Here is a 15,630-nt window from a genome sequence, read left to right as displayed (position 1 = left end):
TGATGCCGGAGAGTTCTGGCTTTTGGGTGGGATGAAAACTAAGGCCCTGATCACTTGTGGATGGTCATTAAAGATCACAGATGCGTAGAAATGTAGGGCTGGAAGGGACCTTGAAAGGCCATGTAGTCCAGCCCCCTGCCCTGAGGCAAGATCCAACGTTATTTTTGGGGTGTTAACTCTGGTGGTGGTGACCAAATATGAATTCAGTTAGTTACTTTATACCTTGCTAATTTTCACTTGCAGCTGAAGCTGGACACCAGGTTCTCCTTCTTTTGCTGTCCTAGGTAGTGATGGTGCCTGAGTGTTAAATAGTTGCCACATCCCACCCCAGAGGTGGCTGCATTTCATTGCTGGAGGAATCTGTTCCTCTGCTAACCTGGGAAGTGGCTATAAGGTGATTACTATATGCGGAGCTGGTAGTGATGCCTGTAGTTAATTATCTGACATGTTCCATTATAAGAACCTCTTTTCAGTTGCTTATAACTTTGCCAAACTGTAGCTGTTGGGCTGAACTTTTCCTTTATGGGTGTCTGCCTCAGGCTGAATATTTTTGGAAAGTTTCAGTAAAAACTGATCAGCTGTTTCTGAGAACTTGGTTAGGGAAACATGTTTGCCCACATGGTGGCATTCTAAACAATTCTTGTCTTTATCTTTGGTATTCAGTGAGTGGAATGTTAACTGCCTGCCCAGGGAAGGGACACCCTGTAATGAGAATCCATGGAGCCCAGGGGAATTGTCAAAGCCTTTCCAAAGAGGAAGAAGATGAGGGATGACTCAGAGAGGAAGGTCCCTCCAAAGGTCCTGAAAGAGGAGGAATCTGGGAGCATTGAAGGTACGTCGAGCAGTCACTCCTCTCCTTTAAGAGCAGTCACACAGTCTGTCAGACCCATGTCCCTGTTTATAACTGCAGATGTAGGGTGAGATCTGTCCTGAAGTACTATCAGGTCATTCAGTGCCAAGCAACCCTGATATCGGGGAGGGGGCGGGGCTGTGGCTAGGCAACTCTGTGTGTCAAGCCAGGGCACCCCATGGTCTCTGTCATCCTGGGGCCAGGCACTGCTGACAGTCCCAGTAATGCCATGCAAGGTATGTAACCTGTTTGGTTTGGGAAGCTGTTTCCATGTCACTGAGTCTCTGCCCTTGTGCCTCTTCTTTGTAGAATGGCTGAAGCCGGTCACAGCCTACGTGCTGCCAGCGGGCATCGGGCAGGCCAGGGCAGAGATCTTTCACAAGCAGATTGTCCAGAAAGGGGGTCGCGTCTGCAACCAGCTCTCCTCGGATGTGACGCACGTCATAGTGGCAGAAGACATGGACTGTGACCGGGCCTTTCGCCTCCTCAGACTGGCCAAGCTTCCCCCGGGGACCCAGCTGGTGAAGGCAGCCTGGCTGAGCTTGTGCATTAGAGAGCAGAAGCTGCTGGATACCACTGGGTACAGCATCTTCATCCCAGACAGGTATTTAGCCCTCCGCAGCAGCTCTGTCCCTGCCCGAATTGGCTGAGATCTTGATCTTTCACCCAGAGAGCACATATGATGACTCGCAACCCTCTTGCTGGTGGGGTCAATATCATTCTCATGTCACAGATGGGGAAACTGAGGCACAGAGCGTCAAGGAGACACAGTGAGTCCATAGCACAGCTGGGAATAGAACCCAAGAATCCTTATTCTTAGTCACCTGCTGTAACTGCTAGACACATTCCTGATTCATTAAAGATAACAAGGGCATGTCTTTAATATAACAATTAACAATTAAATACCATTTTCTGTGTATTGCAGATGGAAAGCAGAGAGCAGGCTGGCAGTTAAACACAAGAACGGACCGGGAATGGAATAGTGGGGGGCTGCAGGTCAGGACTGAGGCATATCTGCAGAGCTGTGTAGGAGGAGCCCAGGGCTGGAATAGTAAGGGGTAGACGTGGCAGGTCAGTGAGGTGTGAGGGAGCCAGGCATAGCCAGAGCAATGAATCTCTAGCTTGGGTGAGCAAAGCTAACACTAGCTCTTTGCCCCATCCCCAAACAAGAGAGAGGATTTCCCAGCCTGGGGTTTGGGCTGCGAAGTCTTCGTGTTCCTTGCGTGTGAATCTGCTCAGCTCCATGTTGGCCCCTGGCAGGTACCTGGAGGAGGGCGATCTGCCGAAGGGTCAACAGCAGCTCCTGGGCAGTGAGACTGTCCAACCCCAGCCAGAGAAGGAAGCACTGGAGCAGAAGGCTGAAGCACAAACAGCAGCCTTATTGCCTCAGGGCCCAGCCATCTCAGTACAGTGGCAGGTGGAGGAGCAAAGCCTTCCAACACAGGTCAGTGTCATCCCACACCCATGCTGCATGGTTGCTCTGTTGGCTCGTGCTAGCCTAGCAAGGCTGAGGAGTGTCAGTTTCTACCCCAGCAAAAAGGGCAGCACAGTGTTTGGGGTTTTCAGCGATGTGCCAGCAATAGGTTCAGTCTAGGGTCATTGTTATTGCTTCTCTCCGCCTCTCCTGGATGCTGGAGGTGGGAAAACACCTTTTATGTGTCTGTCCCTGCAGGACCATTCCCCGCCAAACAGGTCCCAGGGCTTTGGCCGAGCTAAGCTGGAAAAACTCCACAGTGTGTATCCCCTGCATCCTTGGGGAGACTTCCACAGCCTAAGACACCTCCCCGCTAGGAAGCTTTCTCTGATACTTCATCCCATATTTCACCCTGACCCGCCCTAACCAGTTCCCCACTCCATGGGGTTACCCCTTCAAACACCCATATAGTTATAAGAGATCATATTGCTTCCCAGCATCCAATCGCTTGCACTCAGAATATACATACCAGGTTGTTAGGCTCCTTCCCCGTGAGTCACTCTCAGAGCAAGGAAGGATGATCCAGTGGTTAGAGCGCTAGCCTGGGACTTGAGATCTGGGTTCAAGTCTGTGCTCTGCCAGAGACTTCCTGCATGACCTTGGACAAGTCACTTAGCCTCTCGGCCTGAGTTCCCCACAGTAGGGATAACACTCCTGCCCTCATGGACTGTTGATGATAAATCGATCAACGATTGAGAGGTGTCAGGTACTATGGTAATGTGGACAGATAATACCTTACAGAGGCAGCCTCTCCAGACCTTACGTTATCTTTTCCCCCTTTTCTGAATTCGCTCCTGTTTGTTGACACCTTTTTGGTAAGATGCTCTCCAGACAGAAACCCGGCATAGTCGTCCCAGGGCCACCTAGAGAGTAAGCTGCTCCTCCGCACTGTGGTGTGGTGTCTCTGCACCCAGTTACCACGGCCGGGCGCTGGCACAGAACACTGCAGCCAGTACCTAACTTGCTGTCCACTGGTTGCCTCTTTGTTAAGGTTTCTCCCTCCTTGTCCCCTAGATATATTAGCTGGTATATTTACAGGCACAATCTCCTGTGCCCATGTTTCCAATCTCTCCAGGCCCCTTCAGAGCATTCCCCTCTCTTTACTGATATTTGTGTCACTAGCTAACATAGTAATCATCACTATTAACGAACCCCGCTATTAGGGGCAATTGTAATGTACTTAGAGATTCCATTGCAGGCCTCCTGCTTTGTGAGGAGTTTTATTGTACTGGTCACTTGGCAGCATCTGCTGTGGTTGAGATTTGATTGCAGACTTGTAACTTTTTCATAAAGTTACCTTCTGTGACTACGTTTTCCAGGCCTGGTCCGTGCAGGAAAGCAGTCTTTTTAAGCATTTGAGCAAAATTTCTAGAGTCGTCTTTAGGATTAGGTGAGGGGGAAAAACACTTTAAAGAAAGTTCTAACTATTCTTTTAAGACACAAGCATAGCAGGAAAGGGTGAGGTTGGAATCTTAGCTTGGAAATAGCCCTCATTTAGCCATAGGCTCTTTTCTAGGTTTGGAAAAAATGTTTTTGATTTAACAAAGAGATGAGCATTTGAAAATCACAGACTGATCTAGGCTACCAATGTGCACTTGAGGGGATGTGTGCTGTGCATTCAGGTGTGGCTAGTTAAGTTTTGCACAGGTTGCTTTAAAGAGCTTACAAGCTTTGTTGCCAACTCTGAGCTCCAGGCTTCATTCATTTTTTTTTCCTAGGAAATAAAATGCAAAAAACGGTGTTAGTGAAATATTAGGGTTGCACAGTTTATGTTTTCCCACTCCCTGGCTTTTTTGTCACTTAATGTTCCAGCAACAATATCAACTCTGCCACGCCGCCTGGCATGAAATATCCAGGAAGTGCAACACAGCTGGTGGATGCTTTCTGAACACTAACTTCTACCTTGCCTGACTTCTTAACTGCACAGCCATAATACTGCAGTAACACCGGTTTTTGCATTAATGCCCACCATGTGCATCTGTGCAGTACCACTGATTAGGTGACAATGTCACCCTCTAGTGGCTGCAGCCTACAGCACATAAAGACCATTCCACTGCTGCTGGTTACACTATTATCTCACATCTGTGGAACTCCTTGCGTCCGAGTCACCTCAGAAGCCCTTTACATTCTGTGTGCACACATCACTCTCCTGATATGCAGCTGCTTCTTTCCCCTGTGCTTTAGGTGTGTTTAGGTGTGATTGGGGGTGGGGGTGTATATACAGCCATGGATCATTAGAGAACACAGGCAATTCCCACTACTGTAACAGGACTCCCGCACACACAGGAGATTACCTGCCTCCCCTAGTTAGGGTGACCAGATAGCAAGTGTGAAAAATCTGGACAGGAGGTGGGGGTAATAGGCACCTATATAAGAAAAAGCTCCAAATATCGGGACTGTCCCTATAAAATTGGGACATCTGGTCACCCTACCCCTAGTTCTGTGGTGACTTTCTGCCCCAGGGAATGCTGGGGTCAGTGCCAAGGAAATGTTTGGTTTCAGAGTAGCAGCCGTGTTAATCTGTATTCGCAAAAAGAAAAGGAGTACTCGTGGCACCTTAGAGACTAACAAATTTATTAGAGCATAAGCTTTCATGGGCTACAGCCCACTTCATCCGATGCACAGAATGGAACATATAGTAAGAAGATATATATATACATACAGAGAAGGTGGAAGTTGCCATACAAACTGTAAGAGGCTAATTAATTAAGATGAGCTATTATCAGCAGGAGAAAAAACTTCTGTAGTGACAATCAAGATGGCCCGTTTAGACAGTTGACAAGAAGGTGTGAGGATACTTAACATGGGGAAATAGATTGAATATGTGTAATGACCCAGCCACTCCCAGGCTCAATTCAAACCCAAGTTAATGGCATCTAGTTTTCATATTAATTCAAGCTCAGCAGTTTCTCCTTGAAGTCTGTTTTGAAGCTTTTCTGTTGCAGAATTGCCACCCTAAAGGAAATGTTTGCGAGAGACGGGCATTATTTCATTGCTGCTTTTCTGTCTCTCCCTGAAGAGGGTCTCTGATGACGAAGGAAGCGAAGGGGAAGAGACCAGCGTCACTCAGGGAGACCTGGAAGCACTAATTTCAGGACGTTGCCCTGAGACCTCATCGGGGCTGTCCAGTGGCAGCTGTACCGCAGTGCCCCCTGCTGCTGGCAAGTGGGTTTGTGCTCAGTCCTCTGACAGCAAGAAAGAGAATCACAACCGGCACATCACAGAGAAGCTGGAAGTGCTGGGAAAAGCCTACACGGTCCAGGGGGACAAGTGGAGGGCTCTGGGCTACTCCAAAGCCATTAATGCACTCAAGAGCTACCACAAACCAGTCACCTCTTACCAGGTAACCGGAAACCTGCTACCCTGTGAGCAGAGTGAAATCGGCAGGAGAGCTGGGAATAGGGACCAGTCCTAACTCTGAGTCCTGGGCCTTAATCACAAGGCTACCTGGTCCTCTCTCCAGACGTGCGGTTCCCTGGAGTTGGTCCCTGCCATGGGAGGCTGTGAACATGAGCAGTTCAGTCAGCCTGAATATGATTCATTGAGCATGAGTGTTATTTTCGAGACTTCAAACTGGAGTAAGAAAATAGCCAGGGGACTGGAGCCTTGAGCTTCTGCAGGATGACAGGCCCCACTTTGGAGTAATTTCCTTCATAGAATCGTAGAATATTATAGAATATCAGGGTTGGAAGGGACCTCAGGAGGTCATCTAGTCCAACCCTCTGCTCAAAGCAGGGCCAATCCCCAACTAAATCATCCCAGCCAGGGCTTTGTCAAGCCTGACCTTAAAAACTTCTAAGGAAGGAGATTCCACCACCTCACTAGGTAACGCATTCCAGTGTTTCACCACCCTCCTAGTGAAAAAGTTTTTCCTCATATCCAACCTAAACCTCCCCCACTGTAACTTGAGACCATTACTCCTTGTTCTGTCATCTGCCGCCACTGAGAACAGCCGAGCTCCATCCTCTTTGGAACCCCCTTTCAGGTAGTTGAAAGCAGCTATCAAATCCCCCCTCATTCTTCTCTTCCGCAGACTAAACAATCCCAGCTCCCTCAGCCTCTCCTCATAAGTCATGTGTTCCAGTCCCCTAATCATTTTTGTTGCCCTCCGCTGGACTCTTTCTAATTTTTCCACATCCTTCTTGTAGTGTGGGGCCCAAAACTGGACACAGTACTCCAGATGAGGCCTCACCAATGTCGAATAGAGGGGAACGATCACGTCCCTCGATCTGCTGGCAATGCCCCTACTTATACATCCCAAAATGCCATTGACCTTCTTGGCAACAAGGGTACGCTGTTGACTCATATCCAGCTTCTCATCCACTGTAACCTCTAGGTCCTTTTCTGCAGAACTGCTGCCGAGCCATTCGGTCGCTAGTCTGTAGCGATGCATGGGATTCTTCCGTCCTAAGTGTAGGATTCTGCTCTTGTCCTTGTTGAACCTCATCAGATTTCTTTTGGCCCAATCCTCTAATTTGTCTAGGTCCCTCTGTATCCTATCCATCCCCTCCAATGTATCTACCTCTCCTCCCAGTTTGTCATCTGCAAACTTGCTGAGGGTGCAATCCACACCATCCTCCAGATCATTAATGAAGATATTGAACAAAACCGGCCCCAAGACCAACCCTTAGGGCACTCTGCTAGATACCGGCTGCCAACTAGACATGGAGCCATTGATCACGACTTGCTGAGCACGGCAATGTAGCCAGCTTTCTCTCCTTCCCCCATTACTGCCTCATTCAGTTAGCAGCAGCTCAGGGAGGGGCCTTTCTCCTTCTGTTGAAGCCTCAGCTATTGGCCAGTGGCAGAGTAGGATGCACATCTGTCGTGCTGAGGCAATTGCTACGTCCGCGCTGGGGAAGTGTCCAATCAACGTTATACGGTTACACTGTGTCCTACGACATGGCAATTAGTCAGCCTGCCTTAAACTGACCAAGAGGTGTGCAGAGCCCAGGCCCCGCTGCTCCTGGGCTGCCACCCACTGCTTGAGTGCTAACCTGGCTCAGAGGTGTGAACCAGTCCCCTGGGCTTTCCCGTCTCTGTGCCCTGGGGCAGCTCAGTAGCTTGCCCATTAGCCAGCTGCTCTTTTGCCTTTGCCTTTAGGAAGCCTTTAAGATTCCTGGGATCGGGAAGCGAATGGCGGAGAAGATCCTGGAGATCTTGGAGAGCGGCCACCTGCGTAAGCTGGACCACATCAGCGAGAGCGTGGCAGTTCTGGAGGTCTTCTCCAACATCTGGGGAGCAGGAGTCAAGACAGCCCAGATGTGGTACCAACAGGTCATTGTCTCCTCCTTTCCAATGGAGCGTGTGTGCTCTCAGACACCGTGAGCAGAGAAGGCCGGTCGGGCCATAGCAGAGACCCCTCCTGCTATCCCTCTGCCCATGGTGTTCAGCTGGCAGGATTTGACCTGCCTGCAGTGTTTCAGCATGGCTGCTCAGAACTGTCTCTTTGCAAGCAGAGGGTTCCCCTCTTTGCTCTGTCACCCCTCGTAATGCCCTAACGCAGCTGCTGCTTAAATCCTGTCCAAGCTGCAGTGGGTGCAGAATGCAGCAGCCTGTGTGCTAAGCAAAGTGTCTGGCTCTGAGCACTTGACTTCAGGCTCTATGAACTGCACTGGCTGCCTGGGTGTTTCCGGTGGGTTGAAGGTGTTGGGTTTGATCTGGAAATCCTTAAATGGCTCAAGGTCTGCGTGTGTGTGAGACCCCTCTCCCTAGGCCGTACTGCCACAGCTGAGATCACAGGAGGTGCCCAAGCAGGAGCCCCCCATTATAAAAGCGGGGGCTGATGGCAGGACATTCTCTGGGAAGGGTCTGTGGCCTTGGAATTCACCACTCTACTCTGCTTTGCCAGAGCCCGTATTTATTGGTCTTTAGGGCAGGTAGCAAAGTCGGTGTGTGAGGGTGGCTCTCTGGGGAGGGGTGGGGGCGAGAAGGTTTCATGGGACAGCTGTGGGGAGCCGTCAGTTCTGTGGCTTGGCTGTTGGTGTATCCCGGGCTAGCCTGTGAATGTTTTGTGTGTGGCAGAGGGGAGACTAGAACCTAGGCTAGGCCTGCAAGAGAGGCCGTCTGGGGTGTTTCATGTTGGAATTGAACAGGCTTGGTCTGGGTGCTAGACTGCCACCTGCATCACAGGCTGGCCTGCGGTGATGCTGTGCTGACACGTGGTGAGGCAGCGTTCATCGTTGTGACGTCCAAGCTGCACACCTAACGGTCCTGTGCGCGCTGGGGTCTCCAAGGGCAGGGAGAGCCGTACAGGTAGGGTCGCTTCCCTGGGTAAGGTCTGGGCCCAGCCGCTTTGGTCACCTGAGCTGTGACACCCCCTAGACCTGCGGTGGGGGTATTGGAGGAGTGAAGTCCCTGCAGTGATTCCCTGTCTGAATGTCTCCATGTGCTCTGGGGCAGGGCTTCCGGACCCTAGACGATATCCACACCAAGGCTCCTCTGACCAGCCAGCAGGCCATAGGGTTGAAGCACTATGAAGACTTCCTGGAGCGTATGCCACGAGAGGAGGCTAAAGAAATAGAACAGACTGTAAGTAACCCAGCTTCACGGCCATAACAGGGAATAACACCTGGGAGCTGACACCCAAAGGTTCCCATGCTCTTGGGCCTGCAGAGCTGGGTGCTCTCGGGAGGTTCCCAGCCTGTCCCCAAGCAGAGCTGGGACTCTGGGTCCCAAGTTGGGCGAAAGTGCAGGGGCAGCAATGAACATAAAAAGACAGAAACAAAAACTGGACCCAGACTCATTTAGAGTCTTAGAGAATCATAGAATATCAGGGTTGGAAAGGACCTCAGGAGGTCATCTAGTCCAACCCCCTGCTCAAAGCAGGACCAATCCCCAACTAAATCATCCCAGCCAGGGCTTGGTCAAGCCTGACCTTAAAAACTTCAAGGGAAGGAGATTCCACCACCTCCCTAGGTAACGCATTCCAGTGTTTCACCACCCTCCTAGTGGAAAAGTTTTTCCTAATATCCCACCTAAACCTTCCCCACTGCAACTTGAGACCATTACTCCTTGTTCTGGCATCTGCTACCACTAAGAACAGTCTAGATCCATCCTCTTTTTGGAACCCCCTTTCAGGTAGTTGAAAGCAGCTATCAAATCCCCCCTCATTCTTCTCTTCCGCAGACTAAACAATCCCAGTTCCCTCAGCCTCTCCTCATAAGTCATGTGTTCCAGTCCCCTAATCATTTTTGTTGCCCTTTGCTGGACTCTTTCCAATTTTTCCACATCCTTCTTGTGTCCAGTTTTGGGCCCCACACTACAGTACTCCAGATGAGGCCTCACCAATGTCGAATAGAGGGGAACGATCACATCCCTCGATCTGCTGGCAATGCCCCTACTTATACATCCCAAAATGCCATTGACCTTCTTGGCAACAAGGGCACACTGTTGACTCATATCCAGCTTCTCATCCACTGTAACCCCTAGGTCCTTTTCTGCAGAACTGCTGCCGAGCCATTCGGTCCCTAGTCTGTAGCGGTGCATTGGATTCTTCCGTCCTAAGTGCAGGACTCTGCACTTGTCCTTGTTGAACCTCATCGGATTTCTTTTGGCCCAATCCTCTAATTTGTCTAGGTCCCTCTGTATCCTATCCCTCCCCTCCAGTGTATCTACCTCTCCTCCCAGTTTAGTGTCATCTGCAAACTTGCTGAGGGTGCAATCCACACCATCCTCCAGATCATTAATGAAGATATTGAACAAAACTGGCCCCAGGACTGACCCGTGGGGCACTCCACTTGATACTGGCTGCCAACTAGACACGGAGCCATTGATCACTACCCGTTGAGCCCGGCAATCTAGCCAACTTTCTGTCCACCTTATCGTCCATTCATCCAGCCCATACTTCTTTAATTTGCTGGCAAGAATACTGTGGGAGACTGTGTCAAAAGCTTTGCTAAAGCCAAGGAACAACACGTCCACTGCTTTCCCCTCATCCACAGAGCCAGTTACCTCGTCATAGAAGGCAATTAGATTAGTCAGGCATGACTTGCCCTTGATGAATCCATGCTGACTGTTCCTGATCATTTTCCTCTCCTCTAAGTGTTTCAGAATTGATTCCTTGAGGACCTGCTCCATGATTTTTCCAGGGACTGAGGTGAGGCTGACTGGCCTGTAGTTCCCAGGATCCTCCTCCTTCCCTTTTTTAAAGATTGGCACTACATTAGCCTTTTTCCAGTCATCCGGGACCTCCCCCGATCACCATGAGTTTTCAAAGATAATGGCCAATGGCAATCGCATCCGCCAGCTCCTTTAGCACTCTCGGATGCAACGCATCCAGCCCCATGGACTTGTGCACGTCCAGCTTTTCTAAATAGTCCCAAACCACTTCTTTCTCCAGTTCATGTCCTGCGTCCAGCAAAGGCGTGGGACATTTCCTGCATCAGATACCCTGCCTTGCTCAGAGGAGCTGCCAAGGGCGGCATGGTTAACTGAGTGCTTTGTCAGGGACTTCCATCCGAGGATCTCAAAAGTGCCTACCTCCCCATCCCACCCCCCTCTTCCCCGCTTGATGCAGATCTGAGGCACAGAGCAGTTCAGTGTCATGCCCCTTTCCGTGTGGTGACGTTGTTTGATTTGCAGTGGGTCTGGGTTCTGCCTAGTGCTGAGCACAGTCCAACAGCAACCGCCAGGCCAGCTGGAGTCTGGTTTTCCACCCCGACAATCTGCACCGTGGAGCAGTGGGAGCTGGGAACGTTCCCTGCCATGGCGGTTTAAACTGCAGCAGGCCTGGATTGTGGGTGCTGGTTTGTGATTCAAAGGGATCTCTGTGGTTGAAATCCCTGGCGCTGGTAATCCAGGATGGCAAGAGCTGGTGAAGTGGCCCTTTACCAACAGAGCTGGTCTGTCTGTGTGTGTACAGGTCTATCCCTGGCACTAATGCCTCCTGTAACTTATGAAGGGGGCAATTTGCACGTTACCCTCCGGGCTGGGAATAGTCTCCAGCGCCTGTTCTCTGTTGCTGATCTCTCACGGAACCAGCTGCCATCACCCAGGTCCTCCTGAGCCATGCAAATCATTGTACCCATTCCTTGGCACTTCTTCTGCAAAGGATTCTGGGAGTGCCTCATGGGGGGCAGCCATTGCTGGTCATCAGGCCGGGGTCAGCATAATTGGATGAAAAATCCTCATATGAGCGAAATGGGCTGTATCTGCCCCTCCCCACCCCGCAGAACGTTACTCTGCATCAAGGCCTTACCTCGCCCTTGCCGCCTGGATGCTGGCTCAGCCTGGGGGCACGCTTGGTCCCAGGTGTGTAAAGCCACCCAGAATTCCCAATCTGGCCCTGCACTAGCAGAGAGCGGGGGAGACCTCGTTCGGTCATTGCTCCCTCCTGCTCTGTGATCACCATGGAAGCAGCGGCCAGTGCAACGCTGTCACTCAGCCACGGGGCCTGGCCACGAAGAATACGCCCCCACCGGTGCTGCCATCCCCACTGCGGGATTAGAGCTATTTCAGGAGCGAGCCGTCTCTTTCCCAAGCCCGCTAGGGTGTAACATTGGCCCTTAGGGAGGAGGGGTGGGGCTATTGTTGGTTTGAGGGGATTACGCGTCTCCCCCCCACCTGGGTCTGGGCCCCACGAGACAGACAGGAGAATGACGGGATTAGCCACTGTCCCTGCTGCCTCTCACACCAAGATCTGACGAGCTTTCAGACTCCAGCCGGGGCTTGTGGTTCTCTAGAAATCTTCATTTGAGGCAAGAAAGGGAGCAGGGGAGGGGTCGATCTGCATGAGAAAAGCGGCCTGGCTTCTCAGATCACCTCTGGGGCAAAGGTTAATGGGTTTCTCTCTCCCTAATGAAGGATGATCCTGGAGACTGACTCAGGACAGCTGAGATTGACACCCCCCTTCGAGCCCCAGCTTGCTTTCCCTGCCCCTGCCATTGTGTTCTGGACAGGCTGGGATTGTCTCTTAGCTAGAGCAGAGGGAAGAGCTGGTGTTGGAATGATTTGTGGCTGTCAGAGTGAATGGCATAGTAATACCATAATAGCCCTTTGCACCGCTCCAGCATTTCTGGAATGAAGCCATCAGAACTGGCTGGCTCGCATTGCCCATGCAGAATAGCTGCCAGGTTCCACCCCAGAGGTGGCTGCATTTCAGCGCACAGGCGAAGCAATCCCAACTTCTGTGCTCTGTAAGGATCTCTGGGATCCTTTGGGATGGGAGGCCCTGTAGTGATCTGTGCGTGGCTGTAAATAAGTGGCACTTTAATGGCAAATGTGTCTAATATCATTAGATTGCCAGTTTTGCCAAGCCAGAGACCCATTCCTCTGGAGCCCTGCTAGGTAGGGGCCAGGCTGTGCACTTGGCTAGCAGGCCTGGAGAGGGACGTGCATTAAATCTACACGCACAGTGCAGCAGTTTGGTGGGCAGCCCCGCTGGGCATTCCGGCCTTTGGCCTATTTCTGGGCCTTGTCTCTTTCCTCGTTGTTTATCACTTAGCCAGGGGCTGGGGCTGTCCCTGGGGCTGTGACTGCTTCTCCGGCCTGTGAGTTGCTGCTGAACTCTGCCGGCTCTGTCCTCAGTTGCTCTCCAGAGCTTTTGTTCAGTGCAGACCCGCGGTAGCAGACCCAGTCAGCCACGGGGAAACGGGTGGAAGCCGAGCTTAAAGCCTGCTGCGGCTCCATTAATTATCTGTAGGCTAATGGGGTCCCCACCACCCGTACCCTGCCTTTGCTTCCCCCCCTCTCTGCATTCTGCTGCTAAGGTCCTCCATGAACTCTGATCCATCCCGTCCCCGTCAAAGGGGTTGGCAGCCCAAACTCCAACTCACTGAGGCCACCACGTGACTGCAGGCCACGTTTTCTCTGCCATTTTTGGGTCCATCTACACAGCAGTTCCCAGCTGCTGCGCAGACATACCCTGAAGCGCCCGGTGTGGAGGCAGGTGGCCTCTGAAGGGCGAGTGGCTGTGCTGTGTTGCGTAGGCAGAGCGGAGCTGAACAGAAGGCGCTGGTGCCTTTTACAGGTTCGGTGCAGGCACCGGGCTTTGGCCAGCAGGTGGTGCTGTTTGTGAGGGGGAGCCATGGAGTCTGGGCCAGGGCATTAGGAGGCGAGCGCTAGTCTCTGGTTCCTGATCCCTTTCGCATGACTCTTCCCTAAGGTGCGAGAAGCAGCCTGGTCCCTGAACCCTGGGCTGGTGTGCATAGCGTGCGGCTCGTACCGACGGGGGAAGGCCACCTGCGGCGATGTGGACGTCTTGGTTACCCACCCTGATGGGCAGTCTCACCGCGGCATCTTCGGCAAGCTGCTTGACAGTCTCCGGCGGAGCGGTACGTAGGTGCTTGCAGCCAGGAGGCTGGCTGGCTCTTTCCGAGATGGGAGGCGAAGGGGTTTGTGTCAGTGTGAGCAGCTGGCGCATGGCACTTGCCCTGCCTGGGGATCGGACACTGAAGGTCTGAATCCAGGATGGTCTGTTGCCTTGGGGGTCAGGAGGACTTTCCCTGTGGGTGGGTGTCCCATAGTACCTGCTGCAGGGGTCTTCCTCGGCAGCATCTGGTCCTGGCCCCAATCTGAGCCAGGATGCTGGGCTCGCTGGACCCCAGCTGGTCCTAGGGCCATGTGAAGGGGGGGCCTGGGACAGAGCTCGGGAAGCTGGCCGGGTTGGTGCTGTGGCGGGGGCGGCTTCCAACAGGATCCTCGTCGCTAGTGTTGTACAAAGGCGGCCAAGCGCTGGTGCTGCCAGTGCAATGGGTGCAGCTTGGTGAGGGCCCCCGCTGCACCCAGGGGCAGCGCACAGGCACCCCCTTTAGGAGGTGCCCAGGGACCTGTGCAGTGGATTGTGGGATGCTTCAGCAGGAGCCAGGGAAGAGGGTGGGGTCACAGCCCGGCCCCTCCTCTCACGCTGCTCCTTTGGCAGGTTTCCTCACCGATGACCTGGTGAGACAAGAAGACAGCGGCAACCAGAAGAAGTACCTGGGCGTGTGCCAGCTGCCTGGGCCGGTCCGGCGCCACCGACGCCTCGACATCATCGTGGTGCCCCACTGCGAGTTCGCCTGCGCCCTCCTGTACTTCACCGGCTCGGCCCACTTCAACCGCTCCATGCGAGCGCTGGCCAAGACCAAGGGCATGAGCCTGTCGGAGCATGCACTCCACACCGCCGTGGTGCGCGCCCCCGGCGGCCGCAAGATGGGGCCCGGCCTTGTGCTGCCCACCCCCACTGAGAGGGACGTCTTCACGCTGCTGGGGCTGCCCTACCGCGAGCCTGCCGAGCGGGACTGGTGATGGGGCTGGGACCAACCCTATCCTTCCTGCCCTCCAGGGTGTCATGGGATGGGTTCCCTGCCAGACACTGAAGGGGGGCACTTCTTAATCTCATATCACCGGGCTGCTCCAGGCTCGCTCTGAGGTGGCCCTGGTGGACAGTGGCTGCTGTTGCTGCTTCGTGGCACTTTGTGACTGTTCAGCCAGGCCTGGGAGCTGGGGTGTCACCAGCTCTGGAACGTAGTTCTGTGCACCTCCGCTCCCAGGAGCCCAATAGTTACACATCAGCAGACGTAGCTCCGTAGAGACGCACAAACCCGCTCTCCGTCCCTGCGCATCCCCGGGAGCTGCTATTTCGTGGTGCCTGAGGCAGGCACTCTGGTCTGACGCCGTACAGGTCACGCTGCTGGGGGGACAGGAGTGCTCCGAGCTGCCAGGTGAATTCAGTTCTGCCGTCCCCTCACGGTGGGACTCAGTGTTGTGAGTATGGCACTACCAGCGAGCTCACCAGACCTCACAGCGTGGGCACGCCGTGCCTTCCTGCCGTATGGCGGATCGCTCATCTCCCCCTCCCGTGTTTCCTCCAGAAGGTCTCCAGTGCCTTGCTCTGATGATGTAGACGGATGCTGGCTTGTGACCCACCTGCTGATTTCTCTCCAGCGGCGCCCGGAGAGTCGGCGTGGATGGGAAAGCGACTGAGCGACAATGCTGCTTGGCAGGCCCTGGGGCACTAACCCAGACATGCGCACTGACTTCCCGCCGGGCTCTTTGGTACAGCTGCTGTCTCCTACCCGTCAGTCGGGGGTCTGCTCCCACCCACAGTGGGCTGGTGGAGGCTGATCGGTGCCCCTCGTGCTGTGCTCATTGAAAATCCAGAAAGGGGCTGCAAGTGGAACGCTACTGTTACCGATTGCAAGGCTGGAAGGAACCACTGTGATCATCTAGTCTGACCTCCTGCGTGGCCGGCCAGAAACCTGCCCCCCGATACCCCTAGCTCAGAGCTTCGGAGAACACAGCCTGGCTTGATTTAAAAACTCCGTGGTGGAGAATCTGCCACGACCCTGGGAAATTGGGTTCCTGGAAGGGAAGTACAATAAAATCC

The 15,630-nt window shown here is 53.1% G+C and overlaps 1 protein-coding gene across 5 annotated transcripts in view; it reads left to right on the top strand.

Annotated features, from left to right (window-relative positions):
• Window positions 1-15,630, top strand: part of POLL (DNA polymerase lambda) — a 20,753-nt gene extending 5,123 nt beyond the window's left edge. For 4 of the 5 annotated variants that reach the window (XM_074959483.1, XM_074959485.1, XM_074959484.1 and 1 more), the window contains 8 exons: window positions 664-832; window positions 1,160-1,454; window positions 2,111-2,294; window positions 5,344-5,667; window positions 7,428-7,601; window positions 8,727-8,855; window positions 13,429-13,597; window positions 14,185-15,630. In XM_074959483.1, the coding sequence (XP_074815584.1) occupies window positions 718-832; window positions 1,160-1,454; window positions 2,111-2,294; window positions 5,344-5,667; window positions 7,428-7,601; window positions 8,727-8,855; window positions 13,429-13,597; window positions 14,185-14,549 (1,755 nt within the window). In that variant the 5' untranslated portion in view covers window positions 664-717 and the 3' untranslated portion in view covers window positions 14,550-15,630. The remainder of the gene's footprint in view (window positions 1-663; window positions 833-1,159; window positions 1,455-2,110; window positions 2,295-5,343; window positions 5,668-7,427; window positions 7,602-8,726; window positions 8,856-13,428; window positions 13,598-14,184) is intronic. The other variant, XM_074959487.1, reaches the window with a different exon arrangement.

The sequence above is a fragment of the Natator depressus genome, chromosome 7 (assembly GCF_965152275.1).
Source record: "Natator depressus isolate rNatDep1 chromosome 7, rNatDep2.hap1, whole genome shotgun sequence".
In the NCBI taxonomy this organism is placed as follows: Eukaryota; Metazoa; Chordata; order Testudines; family Cheloniidae; genus Natator; species Natator depressus.
This window is presented reverse-complemented; position numbering and strand designations above follow the sequence as displayed.